Here is a 20,466-nt window from a genome sequence, read left to right on the forward strand (position 1 = left end):
ATTGGCTGAATTTCACTTTCAAGTATTTCCCTTTTCTATGAGTTCTTTTATATTTGTGGGAACTGTCCAGTACCTTTATTTTTGAATGACATCTTGGCTGGGTATACTATTCTTGGATCACACTTTTGTCCTTTCAGAACTCTGTAGACAATGCTCCACTTCTTCTGTCTCTGAATGTTGCTTTTGAGGTATCTGAGGACAGCCTGACTTTTTTTCTTGTAGGCAATTTGCTTTTTTTCTGCCTGGATGTCTGAATTTCAATTAATTAACTAAAATATGTCTCAGGGTTAAATATTTTGTATGAAATATTTGACCTTTCAAGCTACAGATTAACTCATCATTTTAGAGGAACTTCTGTACATATATATATATATATTTTTTAAATAAATGTATTTATTTTATTTATTTATTTTTGGCTGTGTTGGGTGTTCGTTGCTGCACACGGGCTTTCTCTAGTTGTGGCCAGCGGGGGCCACTCTTTTTTGCGGTGCACAGGCTTCTCATTGTGGTGGCTCGTCTTGTTGCGGAGCACGGGCTCTAGGCACATGGGCTTCAATAGTTGTGGCATTTGGGCTCAGTAGTTGTGGCTCGCGGGATTAGTTGCTCTGTGGCATGTGGGACCTTCCTGGACCAAGGCTTGAACCCATGTCCCCTGCATTGGCAGGGGGATTCTTAACCACTGTGCCACCAGGGAAGCCCTGTACTTAAATTTTTGAATACTTTTTCTGTTCCATTTAAGAGTTCTCAACTCCAGGCACACAAACAACCTCCGTCTTCCATATCTAGTAGCTTCTCTCTGATTGTTTTAATCTCTTAGTGTTTTTCACTTCCCTTTATTGTGATTATTTCAAGCCTTTTTCCACATCAATAATTCAACCTCCAGCCATGTCTATTCTGTTCCTTGCTGTTTTGATGCATTTATTAGTTCTTTAATGACATTGTTTTGGTCTTCGCTTCATCAAATGTGCAATTTCCCTATTCATCTCTTTCAGTTGTTTTATTATCTCATTTTTGAATTTCATCTACTGAGCTCATTTTCTTTTTAGGTTATTCTAGTGCTCAAAGCACTTGGGGTGAATTTTTTCTGTTTCTCTACTTGCCTCCTGAATTCCTTCCCACTTGATCTGAAACTGGTTTGGTTTTCCTAATGAACAGCAACTTGAGGCTGTTATTTTATGCTGTATGCACTTTTTCTATGACTTATAAGCTTGTCTGAAGGAGGGGAGGGGGAAGAACTCAGGGAGGGTGAGGTGCAGTCTTTGTTAGAATGCAAACTTCTGCAATCACTTCTGAGGTTTTAAGTGTCTATTCCAGAATTCACTCTCTTATGGGAGAGAGCCTCCTCCGATTCAGTATGCTTTCCTGGAGTCCTCACTGCTATCTAAAGACTTAGTCTATTCTTCGCTTCTCACTCCACCTTCATCTCCCCAGTAGCTATTTTCACTTTTCCAGAGAGAAGAGATAAAAGATAAGGAAACCACTTAATTTTCTTCTCTCTTGGAATACACGCTCATATGTATGTGTTATTTTCCAGGATTTTGCAGACCTAACAGTATGAGTTTTGATGGAATGGAGGCAGGATTGGAAGCCGTGACATGCTTGTTCCAGACCAGATCTTCTATTTCTTTCCTTGATTTTTGCTGCTTATTGACATTTAAGATACTGAGCTGTAACGCTTCGCTTGCCGTGGATGAAATTTCAACTTTTAAAACTTTCTTGAGTATTGGTGGAAACAGAGTCTATGAGAATTCCATTATCTTAACTGAGAAATACAATAATTTTTAATGTATATATGTATATATATCCTTTTCTCTGATTATAAAATTTATGTATCTGTACATATATCATTCATCATGTTGTCTACCTTAAACTAATGCAATATTTTAATTATATTTCAATAAAACTGGGGGGAAAACCTGGGAAAAATAAAAGTTATGTATCCTTCCTATAAAAATTCAAACCATACAGAAGCATATAAAGTAAAAATGAAAGTTCCTTATAATTGTCAGCTAAAAATTGTTGCTCATCATGTCACCCTACAAGAATGAAGTCACTAGCCACTGCAGTCTTTGACCTTCAACACCCCCTGAAAGGAGTTCAGGAATGAGGCACTCTGCGCTTGAAAAAACTGGCAGAACAGGCCTCCAGATAGTTAAATATTTTCGGGAGAAGATTTTAGGAGCCCAATTTCTTCTCATATCCAGGAAAGCACTGAAATCATTAACAGAAACACCTGCTCCTCCTGACTAGCAGCTACCTTCTTGTCGCTAGCAGCAACCCTCTGGCAAAATGTGTGTGTTTGACTGCATGCATCCCCCTTCACCTAAATTACATATATACTGACCTCTCCCTTATCTTTTCGGAGCAGTTCCTCAGAGCTAACCGAGAGGCTGCATCCGGGACTATAGGGCTCACTTTGCCCCAAATAAAACTTAACTCACAACTCTCATGTTGTGCATTTTTCTTCAGTCAACATAATACAGCCCCAAGAATATCACTCTTAACAGTTCCCTGATCTTTTTGTATATTTATTTTCTTTCTTTTTGCTTGTCAGTTCTTGGGCCTTTCAGTCAAAATCACTAGAAACACGTGAATATATAGATTAAAAAAGAGCTGTTTTAATGTAGGTTTTACATACCATAAAATTCACCAATTTCATGTGTACAACCCAATGATTTTTGGTAACTATAGAGTGCTGCAACCATCACCACAACACATGTACTTCTTGCAAAAATACAGTTACTAGCTCTTCCTTTACAATATATAGAAAACATTTTTTGTGTCATTATATACAAATTTACCTTATCCTTTATAAAATCTGATTCACAATATTCCTTTGTACAGTGGATACACTTTAATTCACTTAACATATTCTCCATTTAAACAATTTCAATGTTTTTCCGAAAAAATATTTTTGAGCAGGGAACTAAAATGGTGAAAGTGGATTGAGATCATGAATCTGGAGGCAAATGAAAAAGGGTAAAATGGTGGATGAGAGTTTCCTGCAGTAACCCAGCTCTAAGATTAGACCAGGAAGTGGCAGTGGCTTTTTCCATCACTCTTGCATCCTTCAGATGCTCTTGTCAGTCTGCAAGCTCTGCTATTTCTAAAAAACAGGTAGCTTTCCTGTCTACCTTAGCTCATAACAGTCCTTCTCCCGCATTTCATCTTTGCCTGTTGAAGTCCTATCTTTCCTTCATGATAGAGAATACCACACTGCCATGATTAACCCTGGAAATTATCCCTCCCCTTCAATTTCTGATAGAGAGCTGAGCCCTTCCTTCTTTTCTTCCTTCCACAAAGTACTTTTCTTCCAAAGGCAGTGCAATGCAGAGGTTAAGAGCAAAGACTTTGGATCCGCCAATTTACTCTCTGTGAACTTGGTTCCAAACCCAAATGCTCAGCGCCTCAGTGTCCCGACCCATAAAATGGGGAGAAGTGTATTCGGCGTTGTTACGAGGATTAAATCAGATACCAGATGTAAAGCGCTTAGAATAGTGTTTGATGCGTAGGAAGCGCTGAATAAATGTTGGCTTGCGTTTGATTCCTGCGGGCGGTCTGTTCGCTAGGGTAACACTCCAGGACAGACACTAGTCCGCGCAGCTTCCCATGCGGAGATGCGGAGGCTGCGGCCCAGCCCCTCCCGCGCCAGGCCCAGGAGAGGGGAGCGCGGTCATGTGATTGAGTCAAGATGGCGTCGTCCAGTTCGTTGTGGCTCTTGGCTCTCGCTTTCCTGCCGGGGTCCTGCGCTTCCCTGGCGCTGGGGCATCTTGACCCGCCGGCCCCGCTGCCTCTGGTGATCTGGCATGGGATGGGTAAGTGAAGGAGGGAGTGAGAAGAGAGTCAAAAGGTTTTGGCGACTCCTTCCCTCTCCAAACCTGTGTTCGCTTCTGCAAAGTGCAAGTGTGGAGGGCGAGGACCGTGGTCACACAGCACCCGGCAGTCCCCACGGTTTAGGATTTGGGGGTTACTCTGCATGGGAAAGGGAGATGCGGAAGGAGCTGTCTTTTGGTGAGCGCTCACAGAGCGGTGTGCACTGCGGTAGGGTTTTACGTGGTGTCCTGGTTTAATCCCCATGGCAGCGGCGTCCGGGTGCAGCATCAGACGCTTGCTCGGGGAAGGCTGGGCTGTGGCTGCATGACCGGGGCATCCATCCTTTTGTTCAGTCACACATTGAAGAGATTTGTTAGGCACCAGTAGTTCATTTGACACATAGTTATTGAATACCTACTGGATGCTGAGGATACAGCAGTGAACGAAATAGACTAAATTCTTTGCTCTTTTAGAACTTTCCAGTGGGAGAGACAGACTATAATATAATATAATAATATAATGTAATATAATATGTTAAATGGTGATATGCGCAATGGAGAAAAATAAAGCAGAGAGGGGGATAGAGACTGCAAGTGGGGGCTTGCAGTTTTATAGAGCAAGGTCAGGAAAGGATTCACTGAGAAAGTGACACCTGAACAAAGACCTGAAGTCGATGAGGGAAGATGCTGTGTGAATATCTGGTGGAAGAAACAGCAGATGCAAAGGCCATGAGGCAGAAGTATGTCAGGTATGGTGGTATGTTCAAGGAACAGCATTCAGGTCATTGTAGCTGGAAGAAAATAGGTGTTTAGTTCAGAGATGGGAGGGGGATGGGGGTGGCCTGCTGATGTTGTTGGGCCTACTAAGGCTACTGTAGGAACTTTGGCTAGAATGAGATGGGACGTTCTCGTGGGTTTTGAGCAGATGAGTGACATGGTCTGATTTGCACTTTAAAAGCACTCTAGTTGCTATATTGAGAATAGATTGTAGGGGGTCGTGGATCTTTGCAAGGAGAAAAGTTAGGAAGCTTTTGCAGTAATCTAAACAAGAGGTGATGGTAACTTGAAACAGTTTAGTAATAGAGGAGATGTTGAGAAGTGGTCAAAGTTTGGATATAGTTTGAAGATGGAACCAACGGGATTTGATAACAGGTTAGATGTGGGATGAGAAAGGAGTCAAGGATGATTCCATGGGTTTTGGCCTGGACAGTGAGAAGGATGACGTTGTCATTTTACCAAAATGGGGAAGCCTGTAGGGTGAGCAAATTTGGGATGAAAACCAAGAGTCTGCTTTTCGACTTACTAAATTTGAGTTGTTTGTTACACATCCAGGAGATGTAGAGGCATTTGGAGTGTGGAGTCCAAGACAGATACAGGCTGGAGATTAAAGTTGGGAGCCTTTGGCATATGGCTGGCATTTAAAGCCATGGAACTGGGCGAGATCACCTAGGGAGTGAGTGTACACAGAGGAGGGAAGAGGTCTAAAGACCGAGACCTGAAGCAGTCAGGTCTGGAGGTTGAGGAGATGGGGAGGAATTAGCAAAGGAGACAGTGATGGAACGACTAGGGAGGCGGTAGAGTCAGGAGAGGGCAGAGTCCTGGAAGCCACGTGAAAATGTTTCAAGAGGAAGGGAGTAAAAAACTGTGAGATGTTGATGACAGGTCCAATAAGATGAGGGCTGAGAATTGGTTATTGGATTTAGGAATAGGAAGATCACTAATGACCTTGACAAAAGCACTTTTAGGGGAGTGGTGAGAGTGAGAGCCTTTTTGAAATGGCTTAAAGGAAAATGTTCAGAGTGGAATTAGAGTCAGTAAATAGAGACAGTTCTTTCAAGGCTCTGTGCCAGGGCCTGGGGCTACTACAGTGGAGTTAAAGGAGAACAGGGGAGCTCCGTGCCCTCCCAGAGCACAGTCACTCCGTATGGGAGGCAGTTAAGTAACCCACAATTATAGTTTAGTGCAAGAAATCAAAGATGCTTGAGGCCTTTTCCTTCTTTAAAAACAAATTCTTAAGCTTATTCTCAGGTTGAAAATGGGATGATTAAATTCAAAATGGAAAATGATCTCAGCCCAGTTCTCCCACTCAGCGGCCACTTTGCTTCCTATTCTTAGTTCTGGTTCCTTGAAACAGGAAAAAAAAAAAAAGCAAAATGTAAGTTCAAGGCCAGCACTTACATGAACGCAAGAGTTAGCACCTCCTTAAATTTTGTGTCCTAGGCGCTTTACTTGTCTTACTGTAGTCCTGGCCCTAAAGAGAAATCAGATTCCAAAGTGTTTTTGAGTCTATTAACCCCAAATGTTCTAGATGATAAGGGAATCTGCACCCCTGCTTATTTTCAGTTGTGAATTTGGTGTCCCCATTATATTGTGTGGGCTTTTGAAGTTTGTTATTACCTGATGAACATGAGCTGAACTCTCTTTTTGTTGTTGCTGAGGTGAAATTCATATAACATACAATTAACCATGTCAAAGTATACAATTCAGTGACATTTAGTGTATTCATGTTGTGCAATCACCACTTCTCTCTAGTTTCAAAACTTTTTCATCAAAAAAATTAATTAAAAAGAAAAATAAATAAATCAACTCATTTCCTGGAAAAAAAAAACAAAAAACTTTTTCATCACCCCAGAAAATACCTGTACCCATTAAGGAATCACTCTTCATCCCCCACTTCCCATCATTCCCAGGAAATGTTCAGTCTGCTTTCTGTTTCAATGGATTTGCCTACTCTGGATGTATCATATAAAAGGAATTATACGATATGTTACCTTTTGTCTCTGGCTTATTTCACTTATAATAATGTTTTCGAGGTTCATCCACGTTGTAGCATGTGTCAATACTTTGTTCCTTTTTATGGTGGAATAATATTTTATTGTATATATGTACCACAATTGTTTATCCAGTCATCCATTGATGGACATTTGGGTGTTTTCCACCTTTTAGCTATTACAAATAATGCTGCTTTAGTCTTCTACAAATCTCTGTAGGGACATAACGTTTTCACATCTCTTGGGTATGTATCCAGAAGTGAAACTGATGTGTCATATGGTCATTGTATGTTTAAATTTTTGAGGAACCATCAAATTGTTTTCATGGTGGCTGCACCATATTACATTTCCACCAGCAATGTAAAGGGTTCCTATTTCTCCCTATCTTTGTCAACACGTGTTATTTTCCATTTTTAAATGAATTAATTTAAAAAAAAATTAAAGCCATCCTACTAGTTGTGCAGTGGTATCTCATTGTGATTTTGATTTGCATTTCCTTAATGACCACTGATGTTGAACATATTTTCATGTGCTTGTTGGCCATTTGTGTGTCTTCTTTGGAGAGATGTCTGTTCATGTCCTTTTCCCATTTTAATTAGATTGTCTTCTTGTTGTGGAGTTGTAGAGTTCTTTGTATATTCCACGTATTAAACCCTTATCAAGTATATATTTTGCAAGTATTTTCTCCCATTCTGTATGTTGTCTTTTCACATTTTCATTAATGCCTTTAAAGCACAGAAGTTTTTTAAAAAAAATAATGTTTTTTTTACTCATGACTTTCCACGATTGCCTTTGTTTTCTAGGAGACAGCTGTTGTAATCCCTTAAGCATGGGCGCTGTTAAGAAAATGGTCGAGAAGAAAATACCTGGAATTTATGTCTTGTCTTTAGAGATTGGGAAGACCCTGGTAGAGGTGAGGCCCCTCACGGCTCTGTTCCTTTGAAGGTTTGCTGACTGATTTCATAGAATATACGATTAAGATGCTTAACCTTGTATTTTTAGCAGCAGATCATACAGTGATACTTTAGTTCTTGAGCGGCTTCTGTGAGGGTACCAACCTAAACAAGTTTGCTCTTAGAGAAGGTGCCAGTGATAGTTTTCAGCCCCATCCTTTCACTTCTCGTGGCTCTTCTTTTAGGATGTGGAGAACAGCTTCTTTTTGAATGTCAACTCCCAAGTAACAACGGTGTGTCAGATTCTTGCTAAGGATCCTAAATTGCAGCAAGGCTACAATGCTATGGGATTCTCCCAGGGAGGCCAATTTCTGTAAGTCCCTTTTTGTTATATCACTTACATGGAACTGATTTTTTTTCCCTTTGATTCAGATAGATCTACCCATTCAGTTCTTTTGGAATCTTCACCTATTTTGGAAGGGAAACTCTTCTAAAATATCCCCATGGAAGAAGTTCTATGGAGCTTAACTTATTTTCTGTGAAGGAATAAAGATTTGATTGGTTGTATCAGAGGAAAGTCCTGAAACTTTGTGGCTTTGGGGAGCCACAGAGGATTAAGTAGCTTAATCTGGAAAGCTAATTGTTTTTGTCTTTGTTTTTTTTTAAAGGAGAAAAGCTGTGGTTTTCTTTTTTTTTGAAGATGTTGGGCGTAGGAGTTTATTAATTAATTACTTTATTTTTGCTGTGTTGGGTCTTCGTTTCTGTGCGAGGGCTTCCTCTAGTTGTGGCAAGCGGGGGCCACTCTTCGTCGCGGTGCGCGGGCCTCTCACTATCGTGGCCTCTCTTGTTGCGGAGCACAGGCTCCAGACATGCAGGCTCAGTAGTTGTGGCTCACGGGCCTAGTTGCTCCACGGCATGTGGGATCCTCCCAGACCAGGGCTCGAACCCGTGTCCCCTGCATTAGCAGGCAGATTCTCAACCACTGCGCCACCAGGGAAGCCCTGGGAAGTTAATTGTTGATGATACATTTCCATCTGACAGTTGGAACTGATAATCCTTTTTTTTCTCCAGGAGGGCAGTGGCTCAGAGATGCCCATCACCTCCTATGATCAATCTCATATCAGTTGGGGGACAACATCAAGGTAACTTTGTCCCCTTTGCCTAAAAAATTCTAGCAGCTCTATTTGTACAAGAAGTCAGCCATCCTTGCAAAAATCCTGTTTTTCTAATTTATAGTAAATTAGCCAGGAGAGGTGATGAAATAGGATTCCAGAGGCCTGGAACACAGGTGAATCATTAGGTTACCACCTACTTCTCTCTAATTTAATTGACATGATTTCATGGAGGTGAGGTGGTTGCAGCCATGTAACAGGTGGTGGTTTAGGAGTTAGGAAAGTCCAACAACCTTTCCTTTTTTTTTCTTTAAAAAATTTATTTATTTGTTTGTTTGTTTGTTTTTGGCTGCATTGGGTCTTCGTTGCTGTGTGGGCTTTTTTCTAGTTGCGGCGAGCAGTGCTACTCTTTGTTGCAGTGCGCAGGCTCCTCATTGTGGTGGCTTCTCTTGTTGCGGAGCACGGGCTCTAGGCGCGTGGGCTTCAGTAGTTGCGGCATGCTGTCTCAGTAGTTGTGGCGTGTGGGCTCAGTAGTTGTGGCTCGCAGGCTGTAGAGCGCAGGCTCAGTAGTTGTGGCGCACGGGCTTAGTTGCTCCACGGCATGTGGGGTCCTCCTGGACCAGGACTCGAACCCGTGTCCCCTGCGCTGGCAGGCGGATTCTTAACCACCGTGCCTCCAGGGAAGTCCCCCAACAACCTTTCCTGTTTTCTGACATGGGTGATGTCCTACTGAATTTAGACTTAGGCAAAGAATAGTGTCTAGGCTTTTTGTTAATTTTATAATTAACAGTAGAGATTAAATCTTTCAAAAAACAACAGGTTTGCTATTTAGACAGAATTATTTACTTTTGGGGGAAGATGTGTCTTTGGGATAGAACGTTATCTCTCTTCTGATGGATATAGCTGTTAGCTGGTAGGGTGTAGGAACAGACGGATTCTCCTTATAATCAGGAAACTGGCTTCACCCAATTAACGGTTACTGATGGGCAAGTAATTCGGTATTGTAGGTCTGTTTCACAGATGAGGGAAACTAAAATAAGACCCTGCCCATCTTGTGGGAATTTTTCAGAGGATGAAATGAAATAATAGGTAGGAAGATACTTTTTTAAAGTACACGTATTATTTAAATGCAAGTTGGTAGGAACAGCTTTATCATTCATTCATTGATTCTACAAATAGTTATTAAAAACCTAGAAACAAGACAGACAAGGTTTCTGCCTTCATGGAACTTCCATTCTAGTGCGGGGGGGAGAATAGACATGAAATAGGTAAACAAAATAAATACAGATAATGGTAACTATGATAAAGAAAGAAAAATAGGATAATAGGAAGAATGGTGGCTGTATTGGTGAAAGGTGTGGGCTCTGGAGCCAAACTGCCTGTGTTCATATCCTGGCTCCATCACTTACTGTCTAACCTTGGACAAGGTATCTAACCTCTCTGTTTGAAAGTTTCCTTAAAAAAGGAAAAAAAAGTTTCCTATCTGTAATATGGTGCAAATGATTCTACTCTACAGGGTGGTTATGAGGATTAAATTAATTATTGCCAATATATGCTTAGAACTGGTATGTCTGGTATCCCCCAAAATGTTATTAATGAGGATGATGAGGATGCAAGTATAATTGGGGGAGGGGAAGGAACTGGGGTCGGGCACTGCTTGAGTTAGGGCACTCAGGTATGACTTCTCTAAACCAAGACCCAAGAGATGAGAATGAGTCCAGCCATTGAAGAGTAAGAGAAATACATACTCCAGAGAGAAGCAGATGCAAAGGTCCTGAGGCAGAAAAGAGTGTGGGAACACCAGGAGGAAGCTGGTTATAGTATTAATTCTCAAAACATTATTTTCTTGAGGAATAAATGAACAAGATCAGGGTCTAGTTCTGGTTTTGTTTCTTGCAATGCCCTGCACATAGTAGGTATTCAGTACATGACTACTGAAGGCATGGATGTTTGTCTTCTACTACTATAGGTGTTTTTGGACTCCCTCGGTGCCCAGGAGAGAGCTCTCACATCTGTGACTTGATCAGAAAAACACTGAATGCTGGAGCTTACAACAAAGCTATACAAGAACGGTATGTATGGTTAGCTGAAAAGGATACAGAACTGTCACTAATGAAAATATCATGCTCACTTTCATGCTAACCGTGATTCTAGGAGTAGTTGCTAGTGATTTTCAAATGAGATATTTATTGTAAATATGTCTGTACTACCTGCTTCATTTTATTGTAAACCTAAAACTGCTTTAATATTAATTTAAAGGAAAGGAAGACATTTTTTCTATAAAAGAAGACTGTAATTACAACATTTTTTTTTTTTTTTTTACTTTTCGGCCATGCCATGAGGCGTATGGGATCTTAGTTCCCCAACCAGGGATTGAACCCTGGTCCCCAGCAATGGAAGTGCAGAGTCTTAACCGCTGGACCACTAGGGAAGTCCCCACAACATTACATTTTCATCTGTAAAAATAAAACCAAAAAAGCCTTTAGAAAGTAGTAGGCTCAAGGAATTGCTGTTAATATTTGGAGGACAGATTCTTTCTGTTGTCAGCAATGAGGGGTTAGCTTCCTATGTCAATGTCCTTAGCTACCTGTGTTTGGGTATTTAAAAATATACAAGATCACTTTCAGAGTGTGTTCTCCTTCAGTTGTTTCCAAACTTAAATTATACATCAGACCCCCTGGGAAATTCATTAAAAATGAATTCTAGGGCCCCATCCCTAGAAATTTGAATTCAGTAGGTCTGGAGTATTCTGGGTGATAACTGAGATTTGGGATTAACTTGTATGGTTTTGGTATCTATCCTATGGGTCTTCCAAGTGTATGATTCTTGTTTGATAGCAGCTTTTCAGTACAACACTTCCTTGAAGGCCTGTCCAAGGGTACAGCCTTGTGAATGACTGGCCTGTAGAAAAGACCTGCAGCTAGCTCTCTTTTCCTTTCCTACCCATTGGCTGACTACACATGTAGCCACAAAGCTGTCTTGGGTCAACAGTGCCACCTGATGGTCAGTGAAGGAAACTAAGAGACTTTATATCTCCACCTCCTACCCACTCAGGCAACTCAAACCACTGCTAAGCTTTACCCCTTCCCTGGTTTGACTAGTCACAGCTTGGTTATTTATGTCCAAATATTCTCTGTTCTCATGGGTATGTATGATCTGTTTAAGCTACATTGTTCTTTATTCTTTACTCTTTATTTTTCTAACTATTGCCCAGATGCCTCAGAAAGAATCCACCCTTTTCTTTCTTTGTGTTTCCTTCTTTGGTGAACCAAACACAATTGGGATTATTATTGACTGTAGAGGAGCAGTCAGCTGGGGGGTGGGGGGACAGTGACACCTGAATACTGATTAAAAGTGGTACATGGATGTGTTTATCTTCACTTCCTTCTTAACCTTTAATAAACTGGTAGCAAAAGAATAAAAAGTGATAAACCCACAAGGGCAAAGAGAACAGGAGAGGAGAGAAGAGATAATAAAAGACGTCAACATTTTTTTTTAAAGACAGAAAGCAAATTAATGAGTGATAACTGTTTTAGTAGAGAAGAAAATTCTGAAACCTTTATGTCTGTGGAGGGATACACTGACAAGAAGGAACCAGCTTCACTTTTTACAGTCCCAGAAAGACTCAGGAATTAGATGCCTAAGATACCTTGGAAGGTAGAGTAAGTGCATGGGACTTTTTGTTGAAAATCTGTATAAACAATGATCAAACTCCTTAGTTCCCTGAAATGCACGTCCAAGTGACTGCTCCTCCTCCACCCTGACAAGAGAAGCCAAATTTATTTTCTGGAGCAGTTTGACTAAAGAAGTACCAGGGGAGCTTCCCTGGTGGCGCAGTGGTTGAGAGTCCGCCTGCCGATGCAGGGGACACGGGTTCGTGCCCTGGTCCAGGAAGATCCCACATGCCGCGGAGTGGCTGGGCCCATGAGCCATGGACACTGAGCCTGCGCGTCCGGAGCCTGTGCTCCGCAACGGGAGAGGCCACAACAGTGAGAGGCCCGCGTACCGCAAAAAAAAAAAAAAAAAAAGTACCAGGGGAATTCCCTGGCCGTCCAGTGGTTAGGACTCCATGCTTCTACTGCAGGGGGTATGGGTTTGATCCCTGGTCGGAGAACTAAGACCCCGCATGCCGTGTCACATGGCCACAAAACAAAAAAAATTAATTAAAAAAAAAAAAAAGTAGTACCAGACTTCGAGATAACAAGCACCTAACAGTGGTAAGACACCATATTGAAAACCCACCCCGTCCCATTCTGCTCCTAGAATGATAGCAGCCAGGCTTATTACCTGCTAGGCAGAAGTTTGACGGATCCCTCTCTGAAAACACTGATTGGTCCCAGAGAAAAGACCTATAGGTTCATGTTTTGGAATCCTGTAAGAAGTTAGGACGTAGTCAAGCCACCAGTAGATAAGCTCTGTTCTTGCGTGAAGAACTTTCAGTCAGCTTCTTTAAATATGAACAGTGAGCCAAGGACCCCCAGTCAGACATCTGGGGAAAGCTTCCAAAATGAAAGACCGAAACAAGCAAAAAGTAACTTGGAAGAAACAGATGGCAATTCAAGGAGCTGAAGAAAACCTTAAGGAAAAAAAAAAAAAAGCCTGTATTATTATCTTCAGAGATAAGAGATCATCCATGATGCTAGAAGAGAATGCAAATAAAACCTATCATCTGCTAGAAGAGAATGCAAGTAAAACCAGTCATCCGAGAGAAAGAGATCCTGGAAGCTAAAAATAAGATAACCAGAACAAAAATGTGTTAGCGGTATGGGAATATAAAGTTGAAGACATTTCTTGGAAATTAGAACAAAATCTCAATGAGGTAGAAAAAAGGGGGGAACGGGTAAAATTAGAGAAGCCGTTCAAGAAATTCAATACCTGCCTGATCGGAGTTTCAAAAAGAGAACAGAGGAAAGAGTGGATTGGAATTATCAAAGAAGTAATATGAGAACACTTCTCAGAACTATGGGACATGAGTTTCTACATCGAAAGGGCTCACCAAGTAGTCAGGGGTGAAAAAAGACCCACATCCAGGTATATTCCCGTGAAGTGTCAGAACACTGGGGGTAAAGGGCAGAGCCCCGTGAGGCTGCACACTGACTCCCTGACAGCAAAACTACTAGCTAGAAGGCAGTGGTGCAGTACCTTTGGCTTCTGAGAAAAAATGATTTCCAATGTAGAATTCTCTACTGAACCTGGAAGTAGCAATCAAATGTGAAGGGAAAATAAAAGACATGGCCTTCCATATTCTCTCTCTAGGGGGTTGTTGGAGAGGCTCAGCGCTACACTGTCCAGCTGTGTGGCCTTGGATGTCCTTGAGCCTACTTCTCACCTCCAGCACGAGGCTAATAGTGTTTTCCTGCAGGGTTGCTGTGAGGATTAGACCAATGGAGTGTGAAGCTCTCAGTGCAGCGCTCAGCTCGTAGTTAGTAGGCAGGGTTGGGCTGGTACCACTAGTGGTGCTGTGTTGAAAATATTTATTCAACTTTAGCTTTCTCTTTCCTTTATTTATAAGTATTGCAGTGGTTGTGTTGTCTCTAAGTTTTAGTCGCACTTAAAATACTTTGTTCATAATTTAATCAATTACTGAACTATTACTGTTTGCCAGGCCCCATTGTAAGTCTTGCAGATACAGTGGAGAATAAGACAATTAGGGTAACATGCTCTTGTAAATAAGACATTTAGGGTAACATACTCTGTTTACTTGGGGAAAGGGGGTCTCCAAGTAAACAGATGCACTAGATAACAGTGCTAAGCCCGTGGCAGAAAGAAACAGGGGGCAGCAATGGACAGTAATGGAGGAGGTGCCTACTTTGGACAGAACGGTCTTTGAAGAAAAGATATTTAAGCTGGGATCTCAACGACAAGAAGGAGCATAGGAGATGCTAAGAAAAAATGGATCAGTCAGAGGGAACCGAAGGCTCTGGTCCTTTGTCCCTTTGAAGTCTCTTGGTGGCCTGTGCAGAGGGGCATGCCCCGGGAGTGCTGACCGAAGTGCAGCTTGGTCACCTTTCTTTCCTTTCCTCCCACAGCCTGGTGCAAGCAGAATACTGGCACGACCCCATAAAGGAGGACATGTACCGCAACCACAGCATCTTCTTGGCAGATATCAATCAGGAGAGAGTAAGCACCCAGCCCAGGCTACCACAGATGTGCATTCATTTTCCTGTTCGGGGCATTATAAACAGATTAGCAGTGACCGTTTATTCAGAATATCCCAGGCAGAATATCCCAGGAAACAAGAAGTTCTGTCTTTTGGGAGGCGGTGCTTATGAGATTCAGTTCCTTTTAGGGAGGCTGAAATTCATGTGGCTTTCTTCCTGTAGGTTCTTCCTCTTTCCCAGTGTTGAAGCAGCAGGGTGAGCTCAGTAGGTGCTGGCTGGCTTACATGGAACTTCAGCTGCTGCCTTACTGAGGGAAGCCTTTCTAGTGGATCCTTTTTGGGTCGTATTTTCTCAGAAGAGTAATTTACTTAGAAGAGAGACTGCAGAGGGGACTGAGTGTGTCCCAAAGATGAGCATGCTTTGGGAGATTCTGGTAAACTAGATGGCTCAATTTATATCGGGCTTATCTGGAGGTTTAAAACAAACAAAAACAGAATTTGAAGGGGGGCGGTGGGAATAGAATAGTATAGCAGAACCACTCCGAGTTTGTAGTTTCTTATTTTGCCTTGGCTTTCTCTGGCTAGAAGCCTTGAACCTATGTGATGGGGGCCTTTGGAGTGCAGTGACGGATTCATGGTGGCACCAGTATGCCATGGTTGGTGGGAGCATTGTCAGTCAGATAGGATGGTAAGAAAAGGCTGTACCTGGTATATTCTGGGAAGGAAGCTAGAAAAGCAGCCCATACCATGGAGAAGAAACATGGTGGCCCAGGGTCAGGGAGACCAGAGTACTGAAAGGTTTTAATTCCCCACCTATAACCTGATGGTAGTGTCCCTGAGGTACTTACTGTTCGCCTTTTCTCCAGGGTGTCAATGAGTCCTACAAGAAAAACCTGATGGCCCTGAAGAAGTTTGTGATGGTGAAATTCCTCAACGATTCCATTGTGGACCCCGTGGATTCTGAGGTGAGATGCTGCTTAGGCCACAACATGCCAGGAGACCATCAGAATAAATGGCATTAAAACACAGCTGCATGACTTCCCTGGTGGTCCAGTGGTTAAGAATCCGCCTTCCAATGCAAGGGACGCAGGTTTGATCCCTGGTTGGGGAACTAAGATCCCACATGCCGCAGGGAAACTAAACCTGTGCACCGCAACTAGAGAGAAGCCTGCACACCGCAACTACTGATCCCATGTGCCCTGGAGCCCACGTGCCACAACTAGAGAAACCTGCACACTGCAACTAGAGAGAAGCCCGCAATGAAGAGCCCATGCGCCGCAACAAAGACCGAGTGCGGCGAAACTAAAAAAAGACAAGAAACAAACGAATAAAAGCCCACAGCTGCCTGCTGGGTAAAACTGTCAGTCCCTTTCACCCACCTTTGTGTAGAGCAGGGGTTCTGAGGTCTACAAATGGGACACTGAGGGTTGTAGCCCCCCAACCGCCCCAAATTGTGTGCAAACTTAGTTGACCCTTGAAAAACGTGGGGGTTAGGGACGCTGACCCTTCACACAGGCAAAAATCTACATATGACTTATAGTCGGCCCTCAGCATCCACAGTATTGGAAAAAAATCCACATATAAGTGGACCGGAGCAGTTCAAACCCGTGTTGTTCAAGGGTCAACTGTAGTTGCACCCTCTGAGGAAGGGTCTATAATTTTTATCAGATTTTCAGAGATCCGTGATCCAAAAAACGTTCAGAACTACGAGTCCAAAGTCTATAAATTCCTGAGGTTCACATTCAAGGTCTGCCTTGACCTGTCTTCAACCTGTCTTTCCAACTTAATCTTAACTTCATGACCACTTCATATCCTCTCTCATCAAGCCATACTGTATTACTTGAAATGCCCCGGGCCTGGCATGTGCTTTTTCTTTTGTGTGTCTGTGTTCCTTGTTCATGCTTTTCAGTCTCTAAAACGCCCTTCTGTGGGCTTCTCCGCCTGACAAGCTTCTATTCAGCTGTCAAGGCCAATCTCAAATGTCACTTCCTCCATCCAGGATGCCACCCCTCTTCCAAGCAGAATTTGCTACCACCCACCTGCTTTTTTTTCGGTCGTGCCGCACAGCACGCGTGATCTTAGTTCTCAGACTAGGGATCGAACCCACGGCCCCTGCAGTGGAAGCGCAGAGTGCTAACCACTGCGCCGCCAGGGAATTGCCTTTGCTCCCTCTTTTAAAGAATCATCAGCCTCTGTTCTATCAGCATTCATCACATTGTGTCAGAGCACCAGGGACTAGCAAACTACACCTGTGGGCCAAATCCAGCCTGCCACATGCATTTGTATGGCCCACAAACTAAAAATGGTTTTTATTATTTGTAAATGGTAGAAAAAAGTCAAAAGAATATTTGATGATGTGAAAATTACATGAAATTCAAATGTCAATGTCTATAAATAAGGTTTCATTAGAATGCAGCCATATTCATTTCAGAAATATTGCCTGTGGCAGTTTTTGCATTACAATGGCAGCATTTAGTAGCTGCAACCACGTGGCCCTTAAATCTAAAATATTTTGTATTTGGTCTTTATGGAAGTTTGCTGACCCCCATGCTGAACAGTTAGTTGTTTCTGTGCATTGGACTAGAGCTTCTTGAAAACAGGGACTGTATACATATTCATCTTTGAATATTTAGACTTCAGCACAAGGATTTTCACAGAGTAGGTGCTCAATAATTGTAGGAAGCAGCAATTCTGGGGAGTTGGAAAGCTCTTTGGAATGATTAACTCATACCTCAGGACCCACCCTTAAGAAGAGATGACTCAGGACACGCTGTTTTCCCTCCTTGCTGCAGTGTTAGGGTGTTCAGTTTGTTGGTAGTCTTAGCTACTAGCCAGTCTTAAACCAGTTTGGCAGTATATGCGCCATGTGTCTGATCTGACCTCATTTCTTCCTTCTCTCCTGCAGTGGTTTGGATTTTACAGAAGTGGCCAAGCCAAGGAAACCATTCCCTTACAGGAGAGCACCCTGTATACACAGGTAACTGGGGAAGAGAGGCGCAGTCCTTTTCAGCTCCTGCTTCCGGAAGCTGCTAGGTGCTTTGGTGACACACCTTGTCTTGTACATCCCAGCACAGCAGGTGCTCAAGAAGCGTCTGACTCGTGTCTGATGTGGACGAGGCTTGTTAGGCTGTTGATTGTTGCACTAGCTTATGAGGCATTGGTTTACCGAAGCCTACATCCTGAAGGTTGCAGGACCTGTACGTCGTATGTTTTCAGGCATGTACAAGGGACACGTCATCTCTGACTCCTTCCTTCTGATAAGGTTTAGAACCAGCTTCCTTTGCTGAGGTGTAGTCCACTACAAATCCAAGAAGCCCCCACGCGTGACAGAAACATAGAGGGCTGTTACTTTAAAACAACAGATGCGCAAGTCCTGTTTTTAAATCAGGCACTGACACGGGGAGCTCCTCCTGCAGGAGACTGAGGAACAGAGCTGTGAATTTTGTTCAGCAGTAGGTCCTGTTTCTCAAGCACAGGTGGCAGCATTTCACCACCTCCAGTTCTGAGGCCTTCCGTACCCTTAAGGCTTTTATCTTGGGAGATACTCTCCCCGAAATGCAGAAGTGTTACATCTGAACCACTTGCCTTCTTTCTATTCAAATTCCTCCAAGTAATTTAAGAGGCCAATTGTCATCTCTTGGCTTTTCTCCTGCATCTGGTGCCCCATCTTGGGTGAGGTAAAAGGACAGGGAAGCTAGGATCTGTTAAGAGTTTTGGATATTACAACTAAGAACTTGTCAGGAACTCAAACTGATGGTAGCTACAGCAGAAGCAACATGCTGGCAGGCACCATCATAACTGCTCCTCTTCCCACCCATACTTGTTCGTCAGCACCCCAGCTGTGGATCATGACATGTTCAGCTGCAGGATATGAAAGTGTCTGAGTTTTGTCATCTAAGGGTTGGATCTGTTTTAAGTTATCTAGCTAATGTTCTCTTGTCTTTAGCTCAGTCCCACTTAACTTGACATTTTGAGGCAGTTTTGTCCATGGCTTGCCCACTCATAGGTGGTCCTCCAGAAGCTTTGGGAAACATTTCAGAAAGCAGAATATAAAACTGTATAGAATAACCTCAATTGCACATACATTTTTAATGCATAGGAAGAAAACTGGAGGCAAGTATCCTTTTTGGCATTTTCAACAATACACCTAAATTTTAATACTCAAAAGAGAAAGGACTGCATTTTGAGAATATATCTCAAGTTAACTTTCTTTACGATTTCACTATGAAGCTTTTCATTAAGCCTCTTGATTAATTATGGCCTTTCTCTCTGCAGGACCGCCTGGGGCTAAAGGCAATGGACAACGCAGGACAGCTGGTGTTCCTGGCTCTCGAAGGGGACCATCTTCAACTGTCTGAAGCATGGTTTTATGCCCACATCATACCCTTCCTTGAGTGAAACCCTTGTAGTTTGCACCAGAGCTCAGGGAACCCCTCACACTTCCAAACCAGTTCCCTCCACGCCCAAGCCTGAGCTCAGATCCAGCTAGAAACTAATCCTTCTCTTGTCACCGTCTAACATGCCCTGCTTGGAAAGATCCAAGATAGGAATCTTATCCTTTGCCTCATCCTATTAGCATATGGTGTTGAATGCAAGTTTAATTAGCTAATAACCACGGAGATTATTTTACAACCCTTTGATGTGGTCAGAGTGTTTTAGGAATCAGGAGTTTGCTGCAGGTCAGTGGCAGAACTGTGCCCAGGCCCGGAAGAGACTAAACAAACTAAACCAATGAGATAGAGTCTAGGGCAGATGCCTTTCTCAGGAAAATCTACCCACATCTCAAGCCAAGGGGCCAGTACCCAGACCTAAGGTATTCACATAAATGCTTTCTCAGTTGTGCTGGTGGGGATTTGACCAGTGCTTGGAGAAGTATTGCTTGGATGATGTGTCCACATAATTTCTTGAGGCTGTCCTCCTCTTTGTGTTGCTTTCTGTGGTGTCTTAGCTATTATTAGACAAATTCGGGCAGCCCACCATCTTGCCTTGGTAGCACTTTTTTTTGTCTCCTCAGGTAGTGGTGAATTTGTTGCTCTGTCACAAAAGGAGGGAACTAGCACCCATAGATTGCTTAAGGGAGGAAGTGTACATATTGCTTAACTTAGATGGGGCGGGGGAGGTTTAAAGAAAAATAGGAGGAGGTAGTTAGTTCTTTCCATTCCATCCTTGATGAACCTGCCCTTTCTAAATATGACTAGTGGTGTGGATTCTAGAGTCACTCTATTGCTGGCATTAGCAAAGAATGGGAGGAAAAATGCGAAGAGATCAGGCTTTCTAACTTCCATCTCAAAAATTTGAGATTACCGCACACTTCAAACTGCTTCTGATGTGTTCTGTGAAAAAACGAGTGCTCAAAAAGCTTAGGGAGTATTCCATATCCCTTTTCTCCTCTTGAAGATCAACCCACCTTAGAATATTAAGGACTCTGAAAATTCCTGTTACAGTAAAGAAAACTAACCTTAATCTACCGTTTCCCACGCTATTGGAGCATGGACGTCTTAACCTCCAATCCCTTATCCCATGAAAACCTAGCAACACTTTTTGGAAGATTGTTCTGCAGAATGCCAGTTTGCAGAAATGGGTAGCTATACTTGAGGGAAGCACTTTGTTAGTGCTGCAAAGTTTATCCTCTGTGATTTTTCTTTCACCTCTCTCAAGACTTTTCAACTAAGAGGATGAAAGGCAAGAAGTGGGGACGTGTGAAAATAATTTTATGAAGTTGTTTAAAATAAAGAGTAGTTTCTTATCCTTGGTGTCATTTTTCTTTTCGAAGTCCTT

The 20,466-nt window shown here is 42.6% G+C and overlaps 1 protein-coding gene across 1 annotated transcript; it reads left to right on the plus strand.

The window, feature by feature from the left end:
* Positions 1–3,658: 3,658 nt before the first annotated feature.
* On the plus strand, positions 3,659–20,434 carry PPT1 (palmitoyl-protein thioesterase 1). Its single transcript, XM_019938050.2, has 9 exons — positions 3,659–3,815; positions 7,387–7,496; positions 7,722–7,849; positions 8,548–8,618; positions 10,558–10,660; positions 14,618–14,708; positions 15,555–15,653; positions 17,594–17,665; positions 18,964–20,434. Exons 1-9 carry the CDS (start codon positions 3,692–3,694, stop codon positions 19,084–19,086), a joined length of 921 nt encoding a protein of 306 aa, XP_019793609.1. The 5' UTR covers positions 3,659–3,691; the 3' UTR covers positions 19,087–20,434.
* Positions 20,435–20,466: the final 32 nt, after the last annotated feature.

The sequence above is a fragment of the Tursiops truncatus genome, chromosome 1 (assembly GCF_011762595.2).
Source record: "Tursiops truncatus isolate mTurTru1 chromosome 1, mTurTru1.mat.Y, whole genome shotgun sequence".
In the NCBI taxonomy this organism is placed as follows: Eukaryota; Metazoa; Chordata; class Mammalia; order Artiodactyla; family Delphinidae; genus Tursiops; species Tursiops truncatus.

Excerpts from the sequence above, each read along its gene's own strand:
- PPT1 (XM_019938050.2), top strand. The coding sequence starts at position 3,692 with ATGGCGTCGTCCAGTTCGTTGTGGCTCTTGGCTCTCGCTTTCCTGCCG. Across the intron at positions 7,497-7,721 it reads TTGGGAAGACCCTGGTAGAG|GATGTGGAGAACAGCTTCTT; the intron begins GTGAGGCCCCTC and ends CTCTTCTTTTAG. Across the intron at positions 8,619-10,557 it reads AGTTGGGGGACAACATCAAG|GTGTTTTTGGACTCCCTCGG; the intron begins GTAACTTTGTCC and ends CTACTACTATAG.